The following is a 23565-nucleotide window of genomic DNA, read 5'->3' on the forward strand; positions in this document are numbered from 1 at the left end:
CTCAGAGGAGGCACCACAAGGAGGTGGTGACCACCGAGATCCACTCAGTGTGAATTTTTCTAAGAGATTGACAGGAAACGCACCAACTACTTTTGCCCTAGCGACGTGTGTCGTCTCGCGAGATTTGTACGCCTATCGGGCGGGGGAGTCAAAGGCGGTCTTTCTGTGTGGGGGGATGGGAATGTCTGTGGCGCAATCATTGCGCGAGATTGGGCCATCGTCGCTGGGAGGGGGGGAGCCCGCGGGGGGCATAGTTAGATCTCGCGATATTTCAGGGGCTCCGGCCTGATACTCGGAGAACTTCTCGCGAGAGCCCGTGCTGCGGGCTCTCTGCGTCCCCGTGTGTTTGTGTGTATGTGTATTGGTGAATGTGAGTACGGGGAAGCAGCGGCCGCCATTTCAGGGAGCTTGCCGAAGCTGTCGCAGGGGTGGTCCCTGTGCTGCCAAAGCCGCTGTTCTGCTCCCCCGTGCGGGTTCATATAATTCCATTTTTTTTTTAGATCCGCTCGGGCCTAGCCGCCCTCGGAGCCCGAAATTCGGGCTGGGCGGTACCGCGGCCTGGGCCTAGCGGCTTAACAGTAGCAACAGCAGCGGTAGCAGCAGCTGCAGAAGACAATCCTTCCCGAATACGAGTCCCACAGGCGCCCGAAAGCCCGCACAGGTAAGGAGACGGCGGAGACCCGCTTTTTGTCAGAGCTTTTCCAGGGTTTGATTTTTTTCTGGGCTGAAGGGGCACTCAGGCGGTCTTCAGTGACGGGGTGGGGGGAGAGCTTCCGAGAAATCGGCCGTTTCAGTGACCGCGCCCTTATTTTCCGATTGTGTCGAGTCAGGATTTTTGTAGTGGCATGGACCCCAGAGAGGTCTGCGGGCAGATGGCGACCTGTCCTTTCGAGGCTTGGGCTTGCCGCGACCTCCAAACATGGCGCCAGCCGAACGCCTCCTTGGCACACAACCCGCCCCCCCCCCCAAGCGAGGGAGTTTCCCTTTGCCCCTAATATGGCAGCGCGGGGTTTGCGCCGTGAGGTGCTTTGCCAAGCTCTTGCTCGAGGCTCCAGGGTACTGTTTTTTGGAGTTTATTGTAAGCTTTTTAATCGAACACTGAAGTCTTCATTTTCGTGTGTTCGGTGTAAGAGGCGTTTCGAACTTACGTAAGCTAAATTGGTTAAGTGCGTCTTTCCGTTTTAGTCTATGGCTTTGGAAGGCTTTTCTGGAGTTTGGGAGGATGTCGGGTCAGCAAAATTGAAAACCATTACTCACAAATTGTCTTTTTTTTCCTAGGCGTTTGAAGAAAATGGCAGACGATATTGATATTGAAGCAATGCTTGAGGCTCCTTACAAGAAGGTGAGAAAAAACATGTTGATGAGGTTTATATATTTCTTAATTTAGCATATTCACGAAACTACTGCTGAAATGTAAACTAACCTCCCCGGAGCCCTCTTGATTTACCTTATCAGAGATGCATTACGTATAACTTACAAAAGTAAATATATGCTATTGATGTAATAATATTGTGCAGTAGTTTCACTTCAGCGTGATGAATAAATGCCCATCTATCTCTCTTTGTAGACTTGCCTAACGATATCTCACCTCTACTCCCATGAATTCACCTTTGATTCCAGTGTGAACTGTCAATCATAAGGTAGTAATTGAGTGACTTATCGCTGTACCGTGGTCCCCTAGGTAAAATGACTCAACTAAGAATTACCAGCTCCAGTTTGGTATAGCAAAAAGGTGAATGTAGTGGTTTGGGAAAATAGCAGGGGTCCAAGAATAACAAAGCATAACCAGTCTGTGGCAAGTAAATCTTTAAATAAGATAACTCTCATCAGAAGAAATGGGTGAGATTTGAATTTTCTTTTTTTTTTTTTAATGTAAGACTGGTGATAGTAAATCTTGAAACAGGCAGGTGGCGATCTGCTGAGTTAAAAATTACTAAAATTCTTGGATCCCTGAATAGAATTTTTTTTTTTAAGCAAAAGAGGCAGTATTACAGTTCAGTCACTTAATGACTGTTTTACTGTTCTCCATATTGTTTTAATTAGGCCCTGCCATAATATTTCACACTTTAAAAACTACAAAGAAATTATTTTGGCTAATATTTAGTCCTTGACCCATTTCAGTATAGCAGTAAAAGTAAACTGTCTTCATTCTTTCACCAGTTGGTGGTGAAAATAGCAGTATGCATGCATTATCACTGGTGTCACAAACTGTAAACTTTGTAAGTTAGCAGTTATGCTCCTGTAACTAATGTAATTAAACTTTAAAACAAACATTGCACTAAACCTTTTAAAAATAATGCATTTGTTTTGGAGTGTGTAGCACGACCATGTGGTACCAATTTGGATGAATTCTTGGTAGTTTTTATGTAATTTTGTAATGCTTAGACTCTTGAAGAGCTGCTCTATTTTAATGTTAAGATTCTTGTGTCTTAGTTTAACGTGGATGTAATTCCATGTAAACAGGTATGGAAATAGGAAATGTTTAGGCTGGACTGGTGGATTATTAATTGACTTTCTTGGGTTCTTGGGAGTCAACATTACTAAAGCAGTGTGAATCCCTGTTTGCTTCAGGGCGAGATGTGTGACAGAGGTGGCATCAAGCTCTTACAGTCCCAACCCTCCAACGGAAATGGGCGAAGATCTCAGGAATGGCATCGGTCACAGGAAATCGATAGTGGCTGGCTGCTAGCATGGCCACTTGGGGCTTAGGCAGAAATAGAGCCATGGTACTGACCAAAGGGACCATAGCACATGGAATAAAACTCAAAACAGGACTTCATTCATGTTTTGTAGAAATTTTATTTAACCACTTCAACAATGTAAATCTGAGTAATTTAACATCTAAAATATATAAGAAAATAACTAAAATTTAATTTGTTAATACGGAGAGCTTTTTATTTTTGTATTTTGATGATTTAGCTGTAAGCAACAAAGTGGTTAAACACATCCATCTAAATTTTTTTATAGCCTTCCGTGTAAAACTATAAACAAGTAATTAGTTTTAAAATTGTTTTGTATTTTCTTATTCCTGTTCCCTTTACCCTTTGACAACTTGAAATGTTTCCACTTCGTCCTCATGATGTTCTTCTATCAACCCTGCTTAGGATGAGAACAAGTTGAGCAGTGCTAACGGCCATGAAGAACGTAGCAAAAAGTAAGTTTTAAAAATGGGCCATGTGGGGGGGGTGAACTTTTTGTGATTGGGATTTTATTTTCTATTCTGTGTCTAAAGCATCAAACTAAGATTTTCTTCTAAAGCTTTTTTTTTTTTTTTTTTTTTTCCTTTTCGTCTCTTTTAGAAAAGTGGTTCTTTACCTTTTGGTACAGGAAGCTCTCTAAGAATATGAAACTCTGGGCTGTTTCTCTAGATACTTGGATATGGTTTTAGGGGCCTTCTGGACACCTTCCTCCCACGTCCATTCATGACAGTCTAGTTAAATTCCTGTATTAGAGCTTGTGTTTTGTTTTAAATTTGGTAATGGGGCTTAATATTTGATGTTATTAATAAAACTGTCATAGTTATTGAACTCAAAAGGGATAAGAAAAGTTGAATTAGAAAAGGTGATCAGGTCAGTGAAAGCAATTTGCCCTAAATCACTGAAGGAGTCCAACCTGTGAGTCATTTCTGCCCCTTGCTGCTTAAAGCCCTTTTTGTAGTAAAGTTTCAGACTCAAATATTTGTTTTGTTTCTGTTGTATAGCTTTCATTGTCTTAATGCCTTTTAAACTTGAGTAAGCCTAATATTGTGAGAATGGAGTTAAAAAAAAAATTATGAATGCTTGTGCAGTTTATTTGGGTTAGGTGAGTAACCCAAAGTATGAAATCTGTGGTATAAACTAATACAGAATACAATGTATAAAAAGTATATAACAGTTTTAACTGGATCTACTTTATAAGATTGGATCCTATCAACTTTTGAAGTTTCTTTTCAGCTCTAAGATAATGATTCTTATTTCATGTGGTCATGTTACAAGTATTAAGTTGTGTTGTTAGCCTGCGTTTGTGATGTCATACTAAAACATTTTGTCATGTTCATGACCCCATAATACATAATGAAAAATGATGATAAGATAGCTACTTGGTTCTTTTTGACTTTGTTCCTACTAAGAGCCCAAAGTGCTTCATAATATACATCATGCATCGTCACAACTGTGTTAGGTAGGTCGACGTAGTTTCATAAAGTAGATAGTATTGTTGCATCGGATTACTCGGCTTTCTCAGCCAATATTGCTTTTAAAATTTCCCTAAAACTAATAATGTGGTAGCAGTAGATTAAAGATGATGTGATTCGTAGGAAAGGCTGGTTTTTCTAGCAGAAGCTTGGGTGGGAGTCTGTTAACAGCACTTTCTTACTAGTCACAAGTGGACATGGGAATCAGCTTAGGTTTCTTCTTGAATTGCGATCTGAGGCTATCAGCCAATTGCAGGGTTTATGTTATCTGGTTTTAGACCTTTTAACAAAGTAATGGTTTCATGATATCCATTTTTGCAATTCTGTGGTCAAAAGAAAACCTAGGAAGGGGTGGGGTAGTTATCCAATTTAGATGTCAGGCCTTAATGGGTGAGTGAGGATTTCACCCTAAATTTCAAAATGATGAGGGCATATACTTTTGGGCTCAGGCTTTACTTCTGTGTTGTACCATTTTCAGATGTCACTCCTTGGCCACCCCCATCATCTTCATTTTATCCTTCAGTTTATATTGTTTTCATTCTGCATCTAAGCTCAAGACTACTAAGCTTTCTGAATCATACAAGGAAATTGAGTAATAAGCTCTAGATAAGTGATGTTCAGTGGCCTTTATCTAATATAAAGAGCCTTGAGGGACTGCATAGAAGAATTGGCAGTTAGCTTTAGGATTCTTTTTAAGGGATGAGCCTTCCAAAACACTCCCAACTACAATCTAGTAATCTTCTAAAATGTAGAACATATTTCTGTCAGACTTCTTAATTATTCTTGATTAAATAGCTTGTTCAGTCAGGAACTTTACACCCATTTTTCTGAAGGGAATTTATCTTTTAAATTACTTGGAAAAATTTTGTATTTAAAGATAAAATATAAAAACAACTGAAATGTTCTGCCTGTGCTTTACTCTTTAGTATACAGTTAAGTCTTTTAACCAAAGGTGCCATGTTGCATTTTTCATTTTAAACTTTATTGTCTTAAAAGTGTTGGGATATAGTTTTTAAGGTGGTGAGAAAATGCACATTTTGAGAAATTGAGGGTTGACTGTACCTGGAGTAAATGTTTTGTATTTAAAAATAGTAATTGTGATTCTCAACACATAAACTTGATTGTATCCCAGTAATAGTAAAAGGAACTAAGTTTAATATAACACAAATTGGTTGCCAGTTAGCCAACTTTTGAAAACCTACAACCCTGAGTTTGGCAAGACCCCAAAACTTGAAATATGCGGGCTTGCCTTCTTGGGAATATTACTTGTTTGTGTAGCCAGTTTTACAAAGGCTAAACCAGCATCCATTCAGTTAAATTCTTCAGGGAATTACTCAAGGATAGCAATAAAATGGCATCAGTTAAAATATATTGGCTACTGTGGTGTGGATTTTCTGTAAATTTTGGAATAAATGACTTTTCTATTTTTTTCTTATTTTCCAGAATGCTTTGCATTTAAAATTTAGATCTTCTTACATGGAAGAGGTCAAATCCAGTTATAGCAAAACACCTTTACAGCAGAGGCCATATAACCAAAAAAGTCCAAAGGCCCAGCCCAGTGGACCATTTACTTCAATGATGTTCAGTACAAAATTCCACTGCCACTAAAGAGTTTGGAAAGTCCCTTCTAAGTTGTAACAGGATTTGACTATTAGTGTGGATTTTGATAACTCTTCCCTAGTTAAACTATTTTACGTGTTCTTTGAAGGTGGAATTTGTTATAGAGAAGTATACTATGTCTTGCACCTTTAAATTTTTTGTCTGGTCTTTCATGCAGAGGATTGTATTTTTGAATGTTTTAGTATGCTGTTGTAGTATTCAAGCTGTCTTTTTACCTGTCTGGGGTTGCCTTCAGATGTGGGTGGGGATTTATTTATCAGAAGTCCTAGGAAGACCACATTAAAATTAGGTATCCAATTTTCAAGTCCTTTCTCTTAGCAGAGTAAGTTTTGGGATCTGTAATGTTACAATAAATAGGGAGATTGGCTGCCTCTCTGCCATGGGCCATTCATGAGCAGAGCAAAAACTTCACTTGTCCATCTTTATTTGTGGAGGATGGAGTTACTTTTTACATTTTTCTCTAATTGGGTTGATTAAATTTAGTAGGACTTTTGATTTTAGTTACTCAATTCTTTAGCCTAAGAGATAATGTCAGGTTTTTCAGGTGGCAAAGTTAGAATGTTATCTGTTGCCTTTCTGGGCATTGCTTTGATGATTTCTATATAAATGATGAGTGTAGCCTAATTTTCTGTCATGTGCTACCTAGCATATAAATTTCTGACAGTCAGGTGGATTATCTTGAAATTTTAGACAAAGTTTCTGCCTCCTTGGAAAGCTCTACATCTCCTTGTGATTGGAGTGTGGGTTTCAAGATTCCAGAAGGTGGGTGTCTTCATTTTCTATTTTCAATGCACTCTAAGATGACCTGCTTACAGGTTCTCTGAGGCAGACCTCACTTGCTCTTGTGCTGATTTTGCTTTGATAAGGACTAAAGAGTTAAACTTGCAAATAATGATGTAGTGTTGTCAAAATGCTTAATGATCATTCAGCCACTACAAATTGACATTTTAGTGGAATAAATATTTTGAAATGTCTTTCAGTTTATATTGAAATATCTGAAGGCACCTCTAAAATTTGGGTGATAACAGAGGTACAGACTTTAGTATTTAATTGTGAAATAAATGGATAGTATATAGGAAAGAATATAGAAATGAATAGAAAGATGTGACTGGCTTTTTTACCTTTCAGAGTTTGAGATTTTATAAAGGTTTATAAAGGTGTGGATCCTTGGTTTTGATTGCACTCCACAGGCTTGTATAAAGTGGTTTAAAAATGTCATACACCATTTTCTGGTGTATTCATTATAAACTTAAAAGTACTTGAAATCGTCACATTAAAGCCTGGGAACTCTCAGAATGCATTTTACTGCATTAGTTTTTAGTGGTGTTTGTCATTAGTTGTAATTTTGCCTGTGAAACCAAAATGTTGATGATTGAATGGCCCTTTGAAAGTATAAAATATTCCTTTATTTAAATTGGGTCAAAATTGGCTTACTTAACAAATTAGTGTATTTATAAACTTATATATGAGTTAGTACTTAAATGTGAGCATATTGTAACTGATTTTATTACCCTATGGATTACATAATACTTGTTGGCCTGTTACATGACTGACTGGTTTGAACTTTTTATAGAAGTTTAGGTTTTGATCTTTATCAACAAGTCATCCTCCTTGTTAAAGTTGCAGCTGACTCCCAGGAGATTATTGCAGTCCCTGCTCTTAGGGGATAGTATCTCTCAAATAATTCCTTGCCAACTGTTACCCAGTAGTAAAGGCAAAAGTTAGGTGTTGACTACTAAGAGGTTTTTCTTAAGTATGATTATGTACCATTGTATGATAGTAAAAATAGCAAAATTTACAAAAGGATGATAAAATTTCTGACCACAAAGGAAGTGTATTTTGATGGGTTCTTAAACTAGCAAAATAAAGGTAATTTTTTCTTTTCAGGAGGAAAAAAAGCAAAAGCAGAAGTCGTAGTCACGAACGAAAGAGAAGCAAAAGTAAGGAACGGAAACGAAGTAGAGATAGAGAACGGAAAAAGAGCAAAAGCCGTGAAAGGAAGCGAAGTAGAAGCAAAGAAAGGAGACGGAGCCGCTCAAGAAGTCGAGATCGCAGATTCAGAGGCCGCTACAGAAGTCCTTAGTATGTAATAATGATGATTTTGTTTGAGGGTCATTGTCTGGTTATCCATAATAGCAACTCACTCAAGAGATTTGGATTGCAAAATTGTATGTTTGGTTAAAGTAACTGAGTAAGGATATCAGCATTGAAAAGATAAAGTAAAATGAAAATACTGTAACTTCTGTTTTACTGAAGCATATTTTCTTTGTTACTTCACCTAAAAATATTTTAGTTGTGTGCTAGTCCAAACTAGATTCCTTTAAAAAAAAAAAAAGCTTGATGTATTCTAGTGCTGAATATTTGAGACCACTGAAATTGTGTGAGCTATTACAGTATTATTTACTGAACATATGTTTAATAAGTTTTAAAGTTCAGATGGATACTATGTTACAAGTAAATAGTCAACAGTAAATTTTAAAGTTGTGTGTCTGGCTATTTCAGCTGAAATGACACACCCTGTATAGGGTCACTGTGAGTCGGAACTGACTTGACCACACGCAGTAGGTTTGGTTTTTGTTGTTTTTAATGCATTTGTTGTATGTTCCTTGATATGGTAGTTTTCTGGGCTCATCACATATTAAGATTCTTTAATAGTAAGATATACTAAAGTAAAAGTGCTTTGAAAACTCAATACGGAAATTTTAATGTGGTTATTTAAATGAGTTGGAAAGTAGATAGCATAAAACCACAAGTTCATTATAGTTGTAAACAACTCAGTTGTATTAGTAACTTGGAAAGAGCCTACCTACAAACCTAAGCAAGGATTGACTATAGCAATCTTTAGTGCTTTATGATGTTCTTTCCTCTTAGCATATACTGTTGTAAACTATTTGGGATATATTAAAATTAACACTTCTAATTTAAACTTGAATCGTTTAAGAATACAGAATTCAAAAACAAAACAGACCTGAATCAGTCCCTTGGGCAGGTTACTTAACCTTCTAAGCTTTTGTTACTTCTTAAGAAGGGGGAAACACTTGGCAGATAAGCTGTTAAGTGAGAATCAAATGAGAAGAGAATGTAAATAAAGTACTTACGATACTTATTGGTATTGATTAAATGTTTTGGTATTATTTGCAAACAGGAGTTAGTAACGCTTTGAGTTTTGAGCCTGGCTCTTTCATTTTTAACATAAAACGGGTTGAACTCAAAGTTCTAGGTTCCTCTCAGTGGCTTATTTCATAAACTTCTAGAGGTGAAAAACAACCAGAATGTTATTTCAATTTAGAATGTTGTATTAGAAAATTCTTTGCTTTTTGACAAATATGTCAAGATTTACTGCATTCTTAAAATGGGGGGGGAGGTAATTAATAAACTCAGAATACCGTTATGTCTGTTGAGTGAGAGATACTTGAAGTCTGTCTGCCTGTGATCCAGGTCCGGTTTTATTTTAAAATGGCTTAGTTATTATATTTGAGTTCTTGTAATTTTTACTGTGGTGGCTGTAACGGAGACCATCTTGATGCTTTTAATTAAAGGGGAAAGAAAATAGTTTACAGATGCTTGTTTGAACTTCTAATTTAGCCTGTAAATGTAGATTCTTAATTATTATTAGTATAAAATGCAAAGGACCTGTTTAACATAAAATAATTTTATTTGGAACTGCTTGGGTGTTGTATGTAGGTGTAAAGTTGATGAAAACTAATACAAATGTAGATCACAGACAGTGAGACACTTACTTTCATTTTGCTACCCTTCTGGAATAGGATAGCAGGATGAGCACTAAGGGACATCTGACTTGTCCCTTTAAACTTAGTCTGGGCTTTAAAAATAAAAGGCACAAAAACTTGGTATGTTACAGAACAGTTATCTTTGTGATTTGTTTTGAAAATACCCTTTTAATTATTCATTTTAAATCCTCAGAAAGAAATTATTCTGAAAATTCGTGAACTATCCCCACATCGTTACTATGGAATATTTTGCCACAAGCAAACTGAGGAATAGTGCTAAATTTGCTGTCATGCAGTCTCTTAAGACTTAATAAGTGAAAAAAATCCAAGTTTCATGACTATATAAAGAATTATCTTCCCATAATTTTAAAAAGAAGCCCCTAAAATTAAAAAATCAATGAATATTGTATATGTGTGTACATATATACACGCATATACTCCTGAGAAAGGACCTGCGAGGATACACACCAATTTGTTAATCCTAGTTAATGCTGGTGTGAGTTTGGGGCATTGGGGAAGTAAAGAGGATTTTTACTTTAATGTTTTACTTTTTTAAACTTCAAGAATATATTCCTAAGTGTAATTTAAAGAGAAAACTATAGGTTGAAATTGGGTGTGAACATTATCAGAATCTTAAAATTTTTGAGGCTGTAACCTTTGGTCTTGGCACCTCTCGGTGGTCCAGGATGGATAAATATGATGGCAGCTTACCTGGTATAGAGTTAACAAAAGTATCATTTCCTCTTAAATTGAGATGGAAAAGATAAGCAGCCTGAAAAATGTTAAACTTGCTGGAGAGCGCATGAATGCGATCTTCGCAAGACCCTAAACCTGTAACTAGTGTAATTTTGTGTTTCCTTTTTAGCTCCGGACCAAAATTTAACAGTGCCATCCGAGGAAAGATTGGGTTGCCTCATAGCATCAAATTAAGGTTTTTAAACATACTTCTGAATTGTTTAAATTGTTTTTCAAGGAATTAACATAGTGTACTTGTTTGAGTAACTTCTGAAACTTTAATTTTGCAGCAGACGACGTTCCCGAAGCAAAAGTCCATTCAGAAAAGACAAGAGCCCTGTGAGGTAGCTGTTGTCCGTGTTTCTTTTCATTACGACTTTCAGCTTTTATAAAGCTTCTGTAATTTATGCTACTGCTGAAGTTAATCACAGTAATTTGGACCATACAAAATTTTTTTTTTTTTCTGTTTTAAAATCTTGGCTTCCTTTTGTAGTACTGTTAAATCAGTGTGAATTTTCACTACATTTTCAGTAGTTAAAAAAAACTTTTATGTAATTAAAAATGAAAAAATTAATGTGTAGGTACTATGTGTGGTCTTATTTTCCTCTTATGTTAACTGAGTTTTTTGTAGTAGCTATACAAAACTTTAAGGCGCCCTCATGGCACAGTGGTTAAGAGCTCAGCTGCTAATCAAAAGGTTGGCAGCTCAAATCCACCAGTTGTTCTTGGAAACCCAATGGGGCGGTTCTACTCTGTCCTATAGGGTCACTATGAGTCGGAATCAACTGGACAGCAGCAGATTTGGGTTTTTGGGGTGGCGCACTGGTTAAGTGCTTGGCTACAAACCAAGAGATCGGCAGTTCAAACCCACCAGCTGCCCCGCCGGCGAAAGATGTGGCAGTCTGCTTCCTTAAAGATTACAACCTTGGAATCCCTGTGGGGCAGTTCTGCTCTGTCCTACAGGATGGCTGTGAGGTGGAAATGACGGCAGTGGGTTTAGTGGTTTTGGTGGTGCAATGGTTAAATGCTTAGCCAAAAGATTGGCAGTTCAAAACCACCAGCTGCTCTTTGGGAGAAAAGACCTGGCCATCTGCTCCAGTAAAGATTACAGCCTCGGAAACCCTAAGGGGGCAGCTCTGCTATGTCCTGTAGGGTCTCATGAGTCGGAATCGACTCGATGGCACACGACCACAGCATACAAAATGTTAAATAGACTTAATTTTGGAATTAATAAATTTGAATTATTACTTGAATCAGCCTCGTAGGAGTGAAATTTTAACGACACAAGTTTTACCATTTGGCCTACCTTCCTTAAAAAAGAAATTTGATTTCTAAAATCTTTCTAAATTGATTTTTTTTAAGTGTTACTCAAATTCTTGAATGTTTGAATTCTCTTCCTTTTAAAATTTCTGTCTAGTCTATCATTTTGGTTCAAGGAACATTTTTGTCGTATAGTAGCATTATTCTGTACCAACATTTCTGGCTTCCCTTAAAGGGCATCTTTGAGTATTTGGTACGTTCTAAGTATACTGTAGAATTCTAGGATTTGGTGAAAATGTTTATGATTTTAAAAGCTCTCTTTGTTAACAAGTATTGAGGCTTTTAATTCTAGTTTTCTCTCATAAGAAAAATCCTTTTCGTTTTCATTCTCTGGATGTATAATAGTTTTTTTTGCCTATTTTGCAGCAATATATTTAATACTACCTTTTACTTTTTCAAGGGGGTATATCATTATTTTGTATGTAAATATTTTAAAAAAAAGTTCCTGAGAAGAATGTCTAGAACATGGTATGGTTTATTAACCACAAGAGCATGTTTAGGCTTACATCTGAATTTTACTTTATGGTTTTATAGTTTTCTTGTGGAGGGGAGGCATCCCAGTTTTCAGTGACCACCTATTCTGCTGATAGTTAATTCTGCAGTCTGGCATATGTGGCTAGTAAGGGGTTGTTTTGTAAGACCATCATTGAACTTCAGACTCTGGCCCTTTACTGTTGTGAAGAAATTAACATTTTGAAGATTTTGGGACCAATGGATTTTTGTCCCCATACTGTGGAAGATACGATCATAAGAAACATATAGTAAACTATCATTTGCTAATGACAGGAATTTAGTCACATTGAATTATTTTTTATAGACATTTGAATAAATAAACCTTAGTGAAGTTGGGTTTGAGACTAAAGTAGTGTTGTTCGTTTATTCTGTTGACTGAAGATGTATTTAAAAAATCAGTTACAAAATTCTATATTATTCATTCCTTTTAGGGAACCTATTGATAATTTAACTCCTGAGGAAAGAGATGCAAGGACGGTTTTCTGCATGCAGCTGGCAGCAAGGATTCGGCCAAGGGATTTGGAAGAGTTTTTCTCTACAGTAGGAAAGGTAATCTTTACTGTAGGAAGAACAGAAAAGTGGATATTGTATACAGGATTTCAATAATTGTCAGTAAAGCAGATAAAAATGGGAAAACGTCTAAACACCAAATCTTTTATTTCGATTTAATAGTAAAATTTAGAGAGGGAATTTGTTTTTGGTAACTTTTCTATTTTGCATTGTGTGGAAGTTGTAAGTGTTGGAGTTGACAAATGGTACCACACATTCGTCAAAAGACATAGATAGGAAATTGAGTAGGCCTAGAAAATTTTTTCTTTAAAAATGTTTATAATGGTTTTTTGCTGTATCATTAACGTGCCTGTTAATCACTTTTTGAAATTGTATCTACAGCGGCTTACAATGGATGGTTGCAGGAACTGAGAACTTCGTGTTAAGTGTCTTTTCTTTTTAGGTTCGTGATGTGAGGATGATTTCTGATAGAAATTCAAGACGTTCCAAAGGAATTGCTTATGTGGAGTTTGTTGATGTTAGCTCAGTGCCTCTAGCTATAGGATTAACTGGCCAGCGCGTCTTAGGAGTGCCAATCATAGTACAGGCATCACAGGTAAAATTTTTTTTGATTAAGGATTTGATCATGGAAAATGTTAGTAACTTCTTGTTGTTTCAGTGTGGTGTCTTATGTGTTACGTATATTTATCACCCTCTTCTTGAGTCAGATGTTCTTGACCAATTTTTATTTTTTCTTGATAGCTTTGCTGTACTGGATTTTCAGTACTATTCTGTGCCATTTTAATATGACTTGTAAATGTTTTTTATGAAAAAAGTTGAGGATTTGGTCTGCAGTTGTATTATTTGTGATGATTTGTTTAGTAAGGGGTAGAAGCATATAGTATGGTTTCTCCTTCCTGTCTTTCGTGTTGAGTGATTTTGACATTTTTGATGTTTTTACTAGTATTTTCACCCTTTTATAGTAAACATTTCTATATGATGATATATTATGTTACGAGTAGCTTCACTGAACCACCACCAGTTCTAGCATTTCTTGAAAGTAAGATGTTGTGATCTAATTTTGAGAACATCTTTTATTCAGGTTGCTCTGAATTATGATTTGTTTAAACTTTGTTGATAACCCACAGTAATTCAGTATTGCTTTAGAGAAAAGAAATTAACATTAGTGTTTTAGATCATTTGGATGAGGAAAAGTTGGGATGTATCATTTTATAGAATATATACTATGAAAATATTCTTAGGAATCTCGTTCAGTATCAGTTCGTACTAAGAAAGTCACAAATTTGGGTCACTAACTAGTAACTTTATTAAAATGGAGAATACAAATTCAGAGAGTATTTTGAGAATTGCAAAATAGTCATGTTGGTTGCTTTTCAAACCACAGAAATACTTAACAACGCCTTCTAAATAATCTTGTTACTTGATCAGTTTTTTTTTCATCACTTAATTTATTTTATAAAGTTGTGCATAAGGTTTGATTGTAAATTCTAGTTTCACTGTTAACAAGTTGTATGTAACAATGGCCAAATAACTTGTTAAGCCTATTTTTATCATCATAAAATGGGGATAATAATAGGTCAAGCTTAACACATTGATGTAGAGTCCCTGGATGGTGCTAACAGTTAACAACATTGGGTGCTAAAGGAGAAGTTTGAAGTTTGAGTCCAGTGAAAACCCTCTGGAGCACAGTTCTGTGCTGACATACATGGCGTCACCTTGAGTCAGAGTCACTCATGGCAACTTGTACTATTCAATATTGGGTATTCATCTTGTGATTGTATGTAAACTGGATAGGGAGCTACTGATTGCTCAGTTCTTTACCTACGATGAAGGGGGACAGACCTAACTGTGTAGATTAGAATGAGGAAGGGCTAAGAAGTAGCAAGTAAAATGAAGTTTTTCCAATTTATTTAACTTTAACCTCATGTAGAGAAGTATTACTCATTGTGTTCTAGTTTGTAACAAGAAAGGGAGCTTGTATTAGAATGTAAATTGCGTACTGTTTCCTTTGTTGAGACAGTCTTACTGTGGTGAAAATGACAGCTGAACTGAATGGTTAGGTACATGCTTCGATTTGTATACTGGCATAAGCCCCTTATTTTCTCAAACTGGTAATAGTTTGTGAATGATGGTTGGCATACCATACTTCGGGTAGCACTGATCTCTTAGAGTACAGTAATTTTAATGAATGTTGAATGTATATATAACATTTGCAAGAAACACTTTTTTCTCACATTTCATATCTTTGCTGTCAGCATGCATTTTAAGATTAATAGCATGATGTAATTTTATGATTTCTTCTTAAGTGTGAAATGATATATATGATTGCTTTATGTATGGCATTGCCTTATGTTCTTCCTCACCTTTGGCTTTGACATCAGTTGTCATTCAGCAGACTTAAACAATGAATAAGGTTTACTCTGTTTACACTATCTGAATTAGCACTGTGTGGTGTGTAATTTGTCTATCTTGATCGTAGGCAGAAAAAAACAGAGCTGCAGCAATGGCAAACAATCTTCAAAAGGGAAGCGCTGGACCTATGAGGCTTTATGTGGGCTCATTACACTTTAACATAACTGAAGATATGCTTCGGGGGATCTTTGAGCCTTTTGGAAGAGTGAGTTCAAGTTCTTCAATGGATATATAATAGGTTTTGATTCTAATAATAATTTCTATATATTTGGTTTTGTCAGGTTTGTATGCAATTAATTAGGAGGCGGTGGCTTGGTAAGATTTTTCTGACAGTTTAGATTAAGATAGATCTCCTGAAATTATTTGTAGATAAATTGGTTAAAGTGTTATTGTAATGCAGTAGTGAAATGCAGAATAGTTAGAATCAGTCACATCATAAGTTACTAAATTGTGCACTTAAAATAGTTAAAAGCCCAAATTTTTTGGTATTTCACTACAGTAGAATTAAAAATACGTATGTATATATATATATGTGTGTGTATATATATATATATATATATATATATATATGAGCAAAAAAGTTTAGCATGTTTGGAGTAAGGATTTTTGGAGTTTCTTTAAGAGGTTTTTTTTTTTGGTTGATAAAAATTTTTTATTGTACTTTAGGTGAAGGTTTACAGAACAAAAAGTTTTCTCATTAAACAGTGCAGATATTGTTTTATACACATACTGTTTCATGACATTGGTTAACAACCCCACGACATGTCGACACTCTCCCTTCTCGACCTTGGAGGACCTTTTTTTATTTTGGTGAAAATATACATAGCCAAAGATACACCATTTCAAAAATTCTATATGTACAATTCAGTGACATCAATCATGTTCTTCCAGTGGTGCTGCTATTCTCACTTTAGATGGAGGTTTACAGAACAAAATAGTTCCTCATTAAACAGTTAGTACAGATACTGCCCTATGACAGTGGTTAACAACCGCACGACATGTCAACACTGTCCTTAGCCTTGGGTTCCCTATCACCAGCTTTCGTGTCCCTTTCTGCGTTCTAGTCCTTGTCCCTGGACTGCTGTGCCTCATTAGTCCTGTTTTGTTTTATGGGGCTGTGCAGTCAGCGGCTGAATGGTGAACCTCGGGAGTGACTTCACCATTGAGCTAAAAGAGTGTCCAGGGGCCATACTCTCGGTGTTTTTCGAGTCTCTGTCAGGCCAATAAATCTGGTCTTTTTTTGTGAGTTAGAATTTTGTTCTACATCCTTCTCCAGCTTTGTCCAGAATACTCCGTTGTGATCCCAGTCAGAGCAGTCAGTGGTGGTAGCCGGGCACCATCTAGCTGTACTGGACTCAGTCTGGTCGAGGCCTTGGTAGCTGTGGTCCATTAGACCAAGGAGACTTTTTTAATTGAAGTTTTAGGGGTATATAGAGCAATTTCTTTTCTAATTATTAAATTATAGAATTAATATGTGTCTATTTCTGTCCAGTTAGTCCTTACTTTAGAATAAGATAGGAGTAGTAGGTTGTACTGTAGTTAAAAGGATTGTGTGGCAGTGAAAAAAATCTTGGTTTTTGCTGTACTTTATTTACATCCAGTCCCTTGTACATGCTTTTATACTTCTCTTTCAACACCCCACTCAATATCTTTCTTACCCTTTTAAGTGTCAGTCATGGTTTGAGTTAAGGTATTGGTTATAGGGTTAGGTGCTTATTTGTTTATTAGAAATATGGTATACATACAAAGGGTGCACAGACCACAGTTGTACAGGTTACTCTGTTAACCACAATATGAATATACTTTGTAACCACTAAAAATCTTGAAGAAATGCAATTTGTGGGTGCTGTACTTAGTATTTCATGTTTTCTTAAAGTTTTTTAATTAATAGATTTATTGAGATATTTCACAAATCACACAATTCACTTAGATAAAGTATACAGTTCAGTGGTTTTTAGTGTATTCAGAGTGGTACAGCCATCACCAAATCCAGTGTCAATTTTGGTTATTCTAATTCTAACATTTTTCTAATTTATAGTCTAGTATAATTGAGCAGGAACCCTGGTGACAACAACAGTAGTGCTTGATCACTAACCGAAAGGTTGGCGGCGGTTAAGACTAACCTAGTAGCTCTGCAGGACTTGACAGTCTGTTCCTTTAAAGATTACAGCCTAAAAGACCAGACTTACTGGTCTGACAGAGAGTATGGCTCCCAGACACCCTTTTAACTCAGTACTGAAGTCACTCCTGAGGTTCACCCTTCAGCCTAAGATTAAACAGGCCCATAAAACAAACAGTAATACACGTAGTTCAACCATGTGTACGAGACTAAATGGGCACACCAGCCCAAGGGCAAGGATAAGAAGGCAAGAGGGTACAGGAAAGCTGGATGAATGGAAATGGGGAACCCAAAGTTGAGAAGGGAAGAGTGTTGACATGTTGCGGGGTTGGCAGCCAGTCTCACAAAACAATATGTGTATTGATTGTTTAATGAGAAACTAATTTGCTCTGTAAACCTTCATCTAAAGCACAATTTAAAAAAAAAAAAATGAAGAAAAGATTACTGCCCAAGAAATCTATGGGTCAGTTCTTCTCTGGCCTGTAGGGTCGTTATGAGTTGGAATCAATTCGATGACACCGTATTTGAGGATTAATGTTTGGTGTTTTTAGGATAATGGAGAGGAACAAAGATGTGGATTCGTTTTCTGACTCGTGATTGTATTTCTTTACGAAGGACTTTTGATTACCAGAAGTTGTTATTGAGGCGAAAGGCTAAGATTGGTCAGTTTTTTCCCAGCTCCCCCATGTGTAACTTCTTGCTGGGAAAGTTTCATTCAGGCCTTCACAAGATTATTTTGGGAGGAGGAATTATGATGAGTTTTAAAATATTTTTGATTTGTTAGGGGAAGCGTCTTTGTTGTTACAAGGTTTTTCTTGAGTTTTCAAAACATATTTCAAGGAATGAAAAGTTTTTAACCTCTTCTTTTGGCTTATATAATAATTACGTTTTTCTATTTTAGATCGAAAGTATCCAACTCATGATGGATAGTGAAACAGGTCGATCCAAGGGATACGGATTTATTACGGTAAACAATTACCATGATTAACGTTATGATTTAAAAAGCTTTGATTTAAGCAACATAGTAAAACTATTGATTACAGATTGTGGTTAATATTTTCAAGTGGTTTAAATTAATTTGTAGTTAGTAGCTGCAAATGACATCTGACACCAACTACACAGTTAGGCCTAACTTCACACATTGAAGGCAGTTTTCCACAAGAATGCCTTTATTTCATGCACAGCTTTGAGAGGTTCCCAGAGCCACTCTCATCTTCTGAGCAACTGGCTGTAGCTTCAGGGTTCCCACTACACCCTTAGGGTCACTAATTTGCTAGAATGACTTAGAACTCATTGAAAGCACTATAGTTACAATTTCAGTTTTCTTATAGCAAAAGGATTACAAATCAGATTGGCCAAAGGGAGAGATGAGTAAAGTCTGAGAGAGTCCCGACCTTGAAAATCTGTGTCTGTAGGGAGGGATCATCCTCTCAGCACATCCATGTACACAGAATATTGTCTATCAGGAAAGCTCACCTATGATTGATTGAATCATTGGCCAGGTGATTGAATTCCTGCCCCCTTCCCCTTCCATGAGGTCAGGGTAACTTCAAATTTCTAATCACATGGTTACTCAGACTGGCCAGCCCCCTTCTTGATTGACCTAGTTATTATAAACTAACTAGGCGCCTGCTATGAGTCACCTTGTTAGCGTAAATATCAGTTGTGGTAGGGGTCCACCACGACACTAATCACTTGGGAAATTCCAAGGGTTTAGATGTTACTTCCTAGCAACCTGGGACAAAGGCCAGACCTCTCTGGATAAAAGTTAATCTTTACTACCTAGTAGCTGTATTAAGTGTCCACCAAACGTGAAAGTTTTAACTATTTTACTAAATCCGTGTTTTTATGTATGGTCAGTTTGCTTGGCCAGCTCTTCATATAATTAATTGTAAGTTTTACTCCAGTGTTTTGATTGCCTTATGATATATTTTTTTATCAGTTGAATGAAGGTCTTGTTTTACTTAATGAGGGAGTTCATTTATTTAAAATCATTTCTATGTGTATGTACTTCACAACCAAGATGAGAACTGCGTTATTGAAAGTGTTGTGGCTAACCATGGTAGCCCAGTCCAGACAGGGAATGAGGTGGAAGCTGGACTAATAGTGAGATGTGCTCTTTTTAAAAGCAATCCAAATATGATAGCAGCTTTTCAAATGTATGATCTTACATCGTGTTGGCAACGTTGAAAGTTTCTGAAAATAGGAAATATTCTTAAAAATACAGACAAGTCTAGTTGAATCAGGAAATTGTCTTATATCCAAATTTCAGTAAAACATAAGCCTATTGCTGTAGTGATAATCTGTTGTAAGTTACTGGTCATTAACCTTTATGTATTTCAGTGTATTGGTGAAAGAAAACAATTATTTGTAAAACACAGTCAGCAACACTTTCTGTAATAACTTCCTTAGTGTCGTGGTTTTTTATTTTTATTTTTTGAAAAAAGTGATCATGGTCAGGAAGGATGTGTTTAAAGTTAAAACTGAACATTTACATGTGATTTATATTGAGTATTTCATTCTATTATCAAAAGTATTTAGTATTTTATATGAGGAGAGTTAGTGCTTGCATGTTTGGTCAGTGGACAGATTTTCATTAGGAGACCGCTAAATGTTACCAAAAGATGAGGAAATACTTCACAAAATATTTTATTGTAATTTATTAATGTCAGCTGTCGGTATAATCTACTGTGACTGTGTACTGTGATCTATATGTGAAGGTTTTCTGAACTTCTAAATAGCTAAACAGGAGCCCTGGTGGCACAATACTTCACAATGCTAACTGAAAGGTTGGTGGTTTGAACCCACCCAGCAGCTCTGTAGGAGAAAGACCTGGTGATCTGCTCCTGTAAAGATTACAGCCCAGAAAACTTTATGGAGCAGTTCTACTCTGTCACGTGGGGGTTGCTGTGAGTTGGAATCAACTTGATACACATAACAACATATACAAAGCTAGACTGTATAAATTTACATGGTGCATTTGTGTGTGTGTGTGTTTTGTTTTGTAATAACTATCTGCAGTTGACAAAAATAATTAAACCATTAAACATTTTGGTGACAGATAAAGCTATGGAATGGGTGGGAAGATGTTCCTTTTTTCCATTAAAGCCAGAGTTGCGTGAAAATTAGATTTATTTTTTTCTGTAGGCATTCTGTAATTAAAAGAATTTTAACGATTTTGTTGACAATAAAACCTGACTCAGAATTTTATATTAGAAAATCACATCTGAGTAAACTTTTTTTTCTGAATATTTACATTGGTGAGAAAAGTACCATTTCAGTTTTTTCCAGCACATTAAAAAATACTGTGATATTTGAAAAAATAATTTTTGCGTTTTGTTGGTATATATTCCAAAGAATGAAAATCTGTTATTAGTTGGTAATATTTTGCCATTTAATTCCCCTCATCAACACATTTATTTTTTGTGTTACGATCATGTAGGTCATGTTATAGTTTGAAATTTGACATGTGTTTGGATCAAAATTTTCTGCTTTGTTGTCCACCCAATAGTAATTATTAAATATACCAGACTTAGCAAGTAAATGTTTTTCTTACCTTACGTAGATATGTAAACTAATACGTCTTACTTTCCCCTTCCTGTTTCACATAGTTTTCTGATTCAGAATGTGCCAAAAAGGCATTGGAACAACTTAATGGATTTGAACTAGCTGGAAGGCCAATGAAAGTTGGTCATGTTACTGAACGCACTGATGCTTCTAGTGCTAGTTCATTTTTGGACAGTGATGAACTGGAAAGGACTGGAATTGATTTGGGAACAACTGGTCGTCTCCAATTGATGGCAAGACTTGCAGAGGGTAAGTTTTGCCAGTTGTGAATGATTTATTATGAGGAAGAATGGCAACTCTATAAACTAAGGAATGGAAAAAGGTTTTCCTTATTTTCGTTAGCATGTATTATTTTCACAGACAAATTGCCCTGCTTAAAGTTGTAATGGAATCTATTTACTGGTGATGTATTTTAAGCACCACAGATCAACTTAGAAAATTCTTTCTGCTTTCTATAATGTTCAGGTCCCTGTCCTTAAGAATAAACTTGTCTGCACTTCTTACATCCTGTCTCCTTGTAGATTTATTTGTAATAAGATGACCTAGGTAGTAACCACCCAGAAAACTTATTTTCTCTGCTCTTAACATAGTAAGAACTTGGAAATTTTATCTTTTACAGGTACAGGTTTGCAGATTCCACCAGCAGCACAACAGGCTCTGCAGATGAGTGGCTCTTTGGCTTTTGGTGCTGTGGCAGGTAGGAATTGAATCTTTTCTAATTTGAAATCATTGTTTTTTCATCTAATTCGAAAATTTGCCAAATTTTTGCTTTTGAAAGGACTTACTGAGAATTCAATTCACCAAGTACTTTTAGCCTGTAAATTTCTACAGTTTGTGTAAGGTAGGAGAGAGATAAAAAAAGAATTAACTACACTGTAATAAACTTTTCAGGGTATTTTTGACCAGTGCATCCCATTTTGTAATTGAAATTGACATAAATCTAGATTTTTTTAAATACACCACTTTTGAAGACCATACACAGTTCTAGTTACTATTTAAAGGTGAATATTGTTCCAAAGTAAAAATGTTTCTTTGTAATGTTTATTCTCTGAAAGAATGCAGAGAAACTGCTTTGCTAAATAGAATATAGGAGTTTTTAAAGGAGTGAAATTCCTGGAGGGCAGGAAGAAGGAGAATCGAAATAGTTTATTAAAATTATGTAACAAGGGATTGAGTTAATTAAACACATTATCTCCTCATCTCTTATGGCTTAAATAAGTTACCTGAATTTTGTTTTTATAAACCCTTTGGTTTTAGAAAACTAGAGGAACCGTCCATCTTTTGGAACTTGGGCGACAGGAAATACTTATCATAAAGCATGGCAATTTCTAATACAATTTGGTCTTTTATTTTTGAGATTCTATAACAGAAGTTATAAAATATTTAAGACCATGGTGATTTGCTGTATAGTATCTAAGTATACAAAAAGATCCACATGGTTACTTCATAATTTCCTTTCAATGAACGCATTGTCTTAAGAAAATAAAGCTATCTAGTAAAGGAGAAAATCATTTCTAATTTTAAATTATATGTTATTATTAAGAGGGATGGGGCTTTCAGTGCTTACCTTCTTAGCGAGTATCCCTTTAGAAAACCTGCCTTTGGTTTGCTATACATACCTTCAAACTGTATTATTTATCTTGAAAAACAAACAAACCCACAGCTGTCAAGTCAGTTCTGACTTACAGAGACCTTATAAGAGTAGAACTGCCCCATAGGGTTTCCGAGGAGCTGCTGGTGGATTCAAACTGCTGACGTTTTGGTTAGCAGCTGAACTTTTAACCACTGTGTCACCAGGGCTCCACATATTTAACAGACCACTCTCCTTTAAAGTTTTCTTTTGTTTTTCTGGAGTTCCCAAGTGTCTCTAAAATTATCCCTTTAATAGCTTGTTTATTTTGACTTTTAAAACTCAGTATTAGACATTTACTTTTTTTCAAGTAACCAGATAGTCTTAAGAATGCTACTTGGTATAACTGAAGATATTAAAGGAAATTCATCACTTCCAGAAATATATTGTTATGGTTTGAAAGTTATTCTTTAACCTGAAAACTGTCTCCCTGTATTCCTTCCCAAAATGCTTGGTTGGTAGTCATATTCCAGGTGGTGCTCCTGGAGCTGTTGAAGTGATTTGGTCCCTGCCTTCAGGCAATTGGCACAGTGATGTATAAGAGTCATTTCTAAACAGTATGTTCTACTCTGGACGCTGTACCAAATATATTGATTTGCTCTCCTTCAGCAATAGTATCTGAAGTTAATTGAAGATTTTTCCGTGTCAAATGCTGGTGTGACGATCAGCCATTTCTCCTATGATGTAAGATTGCTTGCCTCCCTGGGCACTATGTGGTTTAATTATGTTGAGGTTGACTGGTTGTGATTAACTAAAATCTCAAGACCCATATTGATCGCTAAATATAGCCGGGAATCTTAAGTGTCTATGTACTTGTTATAATCCTTATTTTTAATGTTTATTACGATGAATTTCAAAATTCTGCTTCTTAGACTTTTTTAAAATTTTTATTTTTTCCCATACAAAAATTTATGCATACATTGTTATGTGACTGATTGCTCCCCCCATACTGTGACAGCACACTCCTTCTTTCCACCTGATTCCCCATGTCCATTCAACCAGCTCCTAACCTTCTCTGCCTTCCCATTTCACCTCCGGACAGAAGCTGCCCGTTTAGTCTCTTGTATCTGCTTGAGCTAAGAGGCATACTCCTCATGAGTATCAGTCTAGTCCAATCCCTGTGTGAAGAGTTGACCTTGGAAATTGTTTTAGTTCTGGGCTGATAGAGATGCTTCTTAGACTTCTAATAAATGCAACTGCATTAGTGGTAAAAACTCAACTTTTTACACAACTGAAT

At 36.1% G+C, this 23565-nt stretch overlaps 1 protein-coding gene across 5 annotated transcripts in view; it reads left to right on the plus strand.

Annotated features, from left to right (window-relative positions):
• The first annotated feature begins 300 nt into the window (after positions 1 to 300).
• RBM39 (RNA binding motif protein 39) overlaps positions 301 to 23565 on the plus strand; it is a 29768-nt gene continuing 6503 nt past the window's right edge. For 2 of the 5 annotated variants that reach the window (XM_004370389.1, XM_004370390.2), the window contains exons 1-12: positions 301 to 661; positions 1279 to 1342; positions 3105 to 3154; positions 7679 to 7873; positions 10388 to 10453; positions 10548 to 10601; positions 12522 to 12639; positions 13043 to 13195; positions 15080 to 15217; positions 18033 to 18098; positions 20743 to 20947; positions 21318 to 21395. In XM_004370389.1, coding sequence (XP_004370446.1) covers positions 1292 to 1342; positions 3105 to 3154; positions 7679 to 7873; positions 10388 to 10453; positions 10548 to 10601; positions 12522 to 12639; positions 13043 to 13195; positions 15080 to 15217; positions 18033 to 18098; positions 20743 to 20947; positions 21318 to 21395 — 1174 coding nt within the window. In that variant the 5' untranslated portion in view covers positions 301 to 661; positions 1279 to 1291. Of the gene's footprint in view, positions 662 to 1278; positions 1343 to 1567; positions 1641 to 3104; positions 3155 to 6481; positions 6554 to 7678; positions 7874 to 10387; positions 10454 to 10547; positions 10602 to 12521; positions 12640 to 13042; positions 13196 to 15079; positions 15218 to 18032; positions 18099 to 20742; positions 20948 to 21317; positions 21396 to 23565 lie in introns of all 5 variants that reach the window. The other 3 variants (XM_023725003.1, XM_023725001.1, XM_023725006.1) reach the window with 3 other exon arrangements.

Source organism: Trichechus manatus, unplaced genomic scaffold, assembly GCF_000243295.1.
Source record: "Trichechus manatus latirostris isolate Lorelei unplaced genomic scaffold, TriManLat1.0 scaffold00008, whole genome shotgun sequence".
NCBI classification, from domain to species: domain Eukaryota; kingdom Metazoa; phylum Chordata; class Mammalia; order Sirenia; family Trichechidae; genus Trichechus; species Trichechus manatus.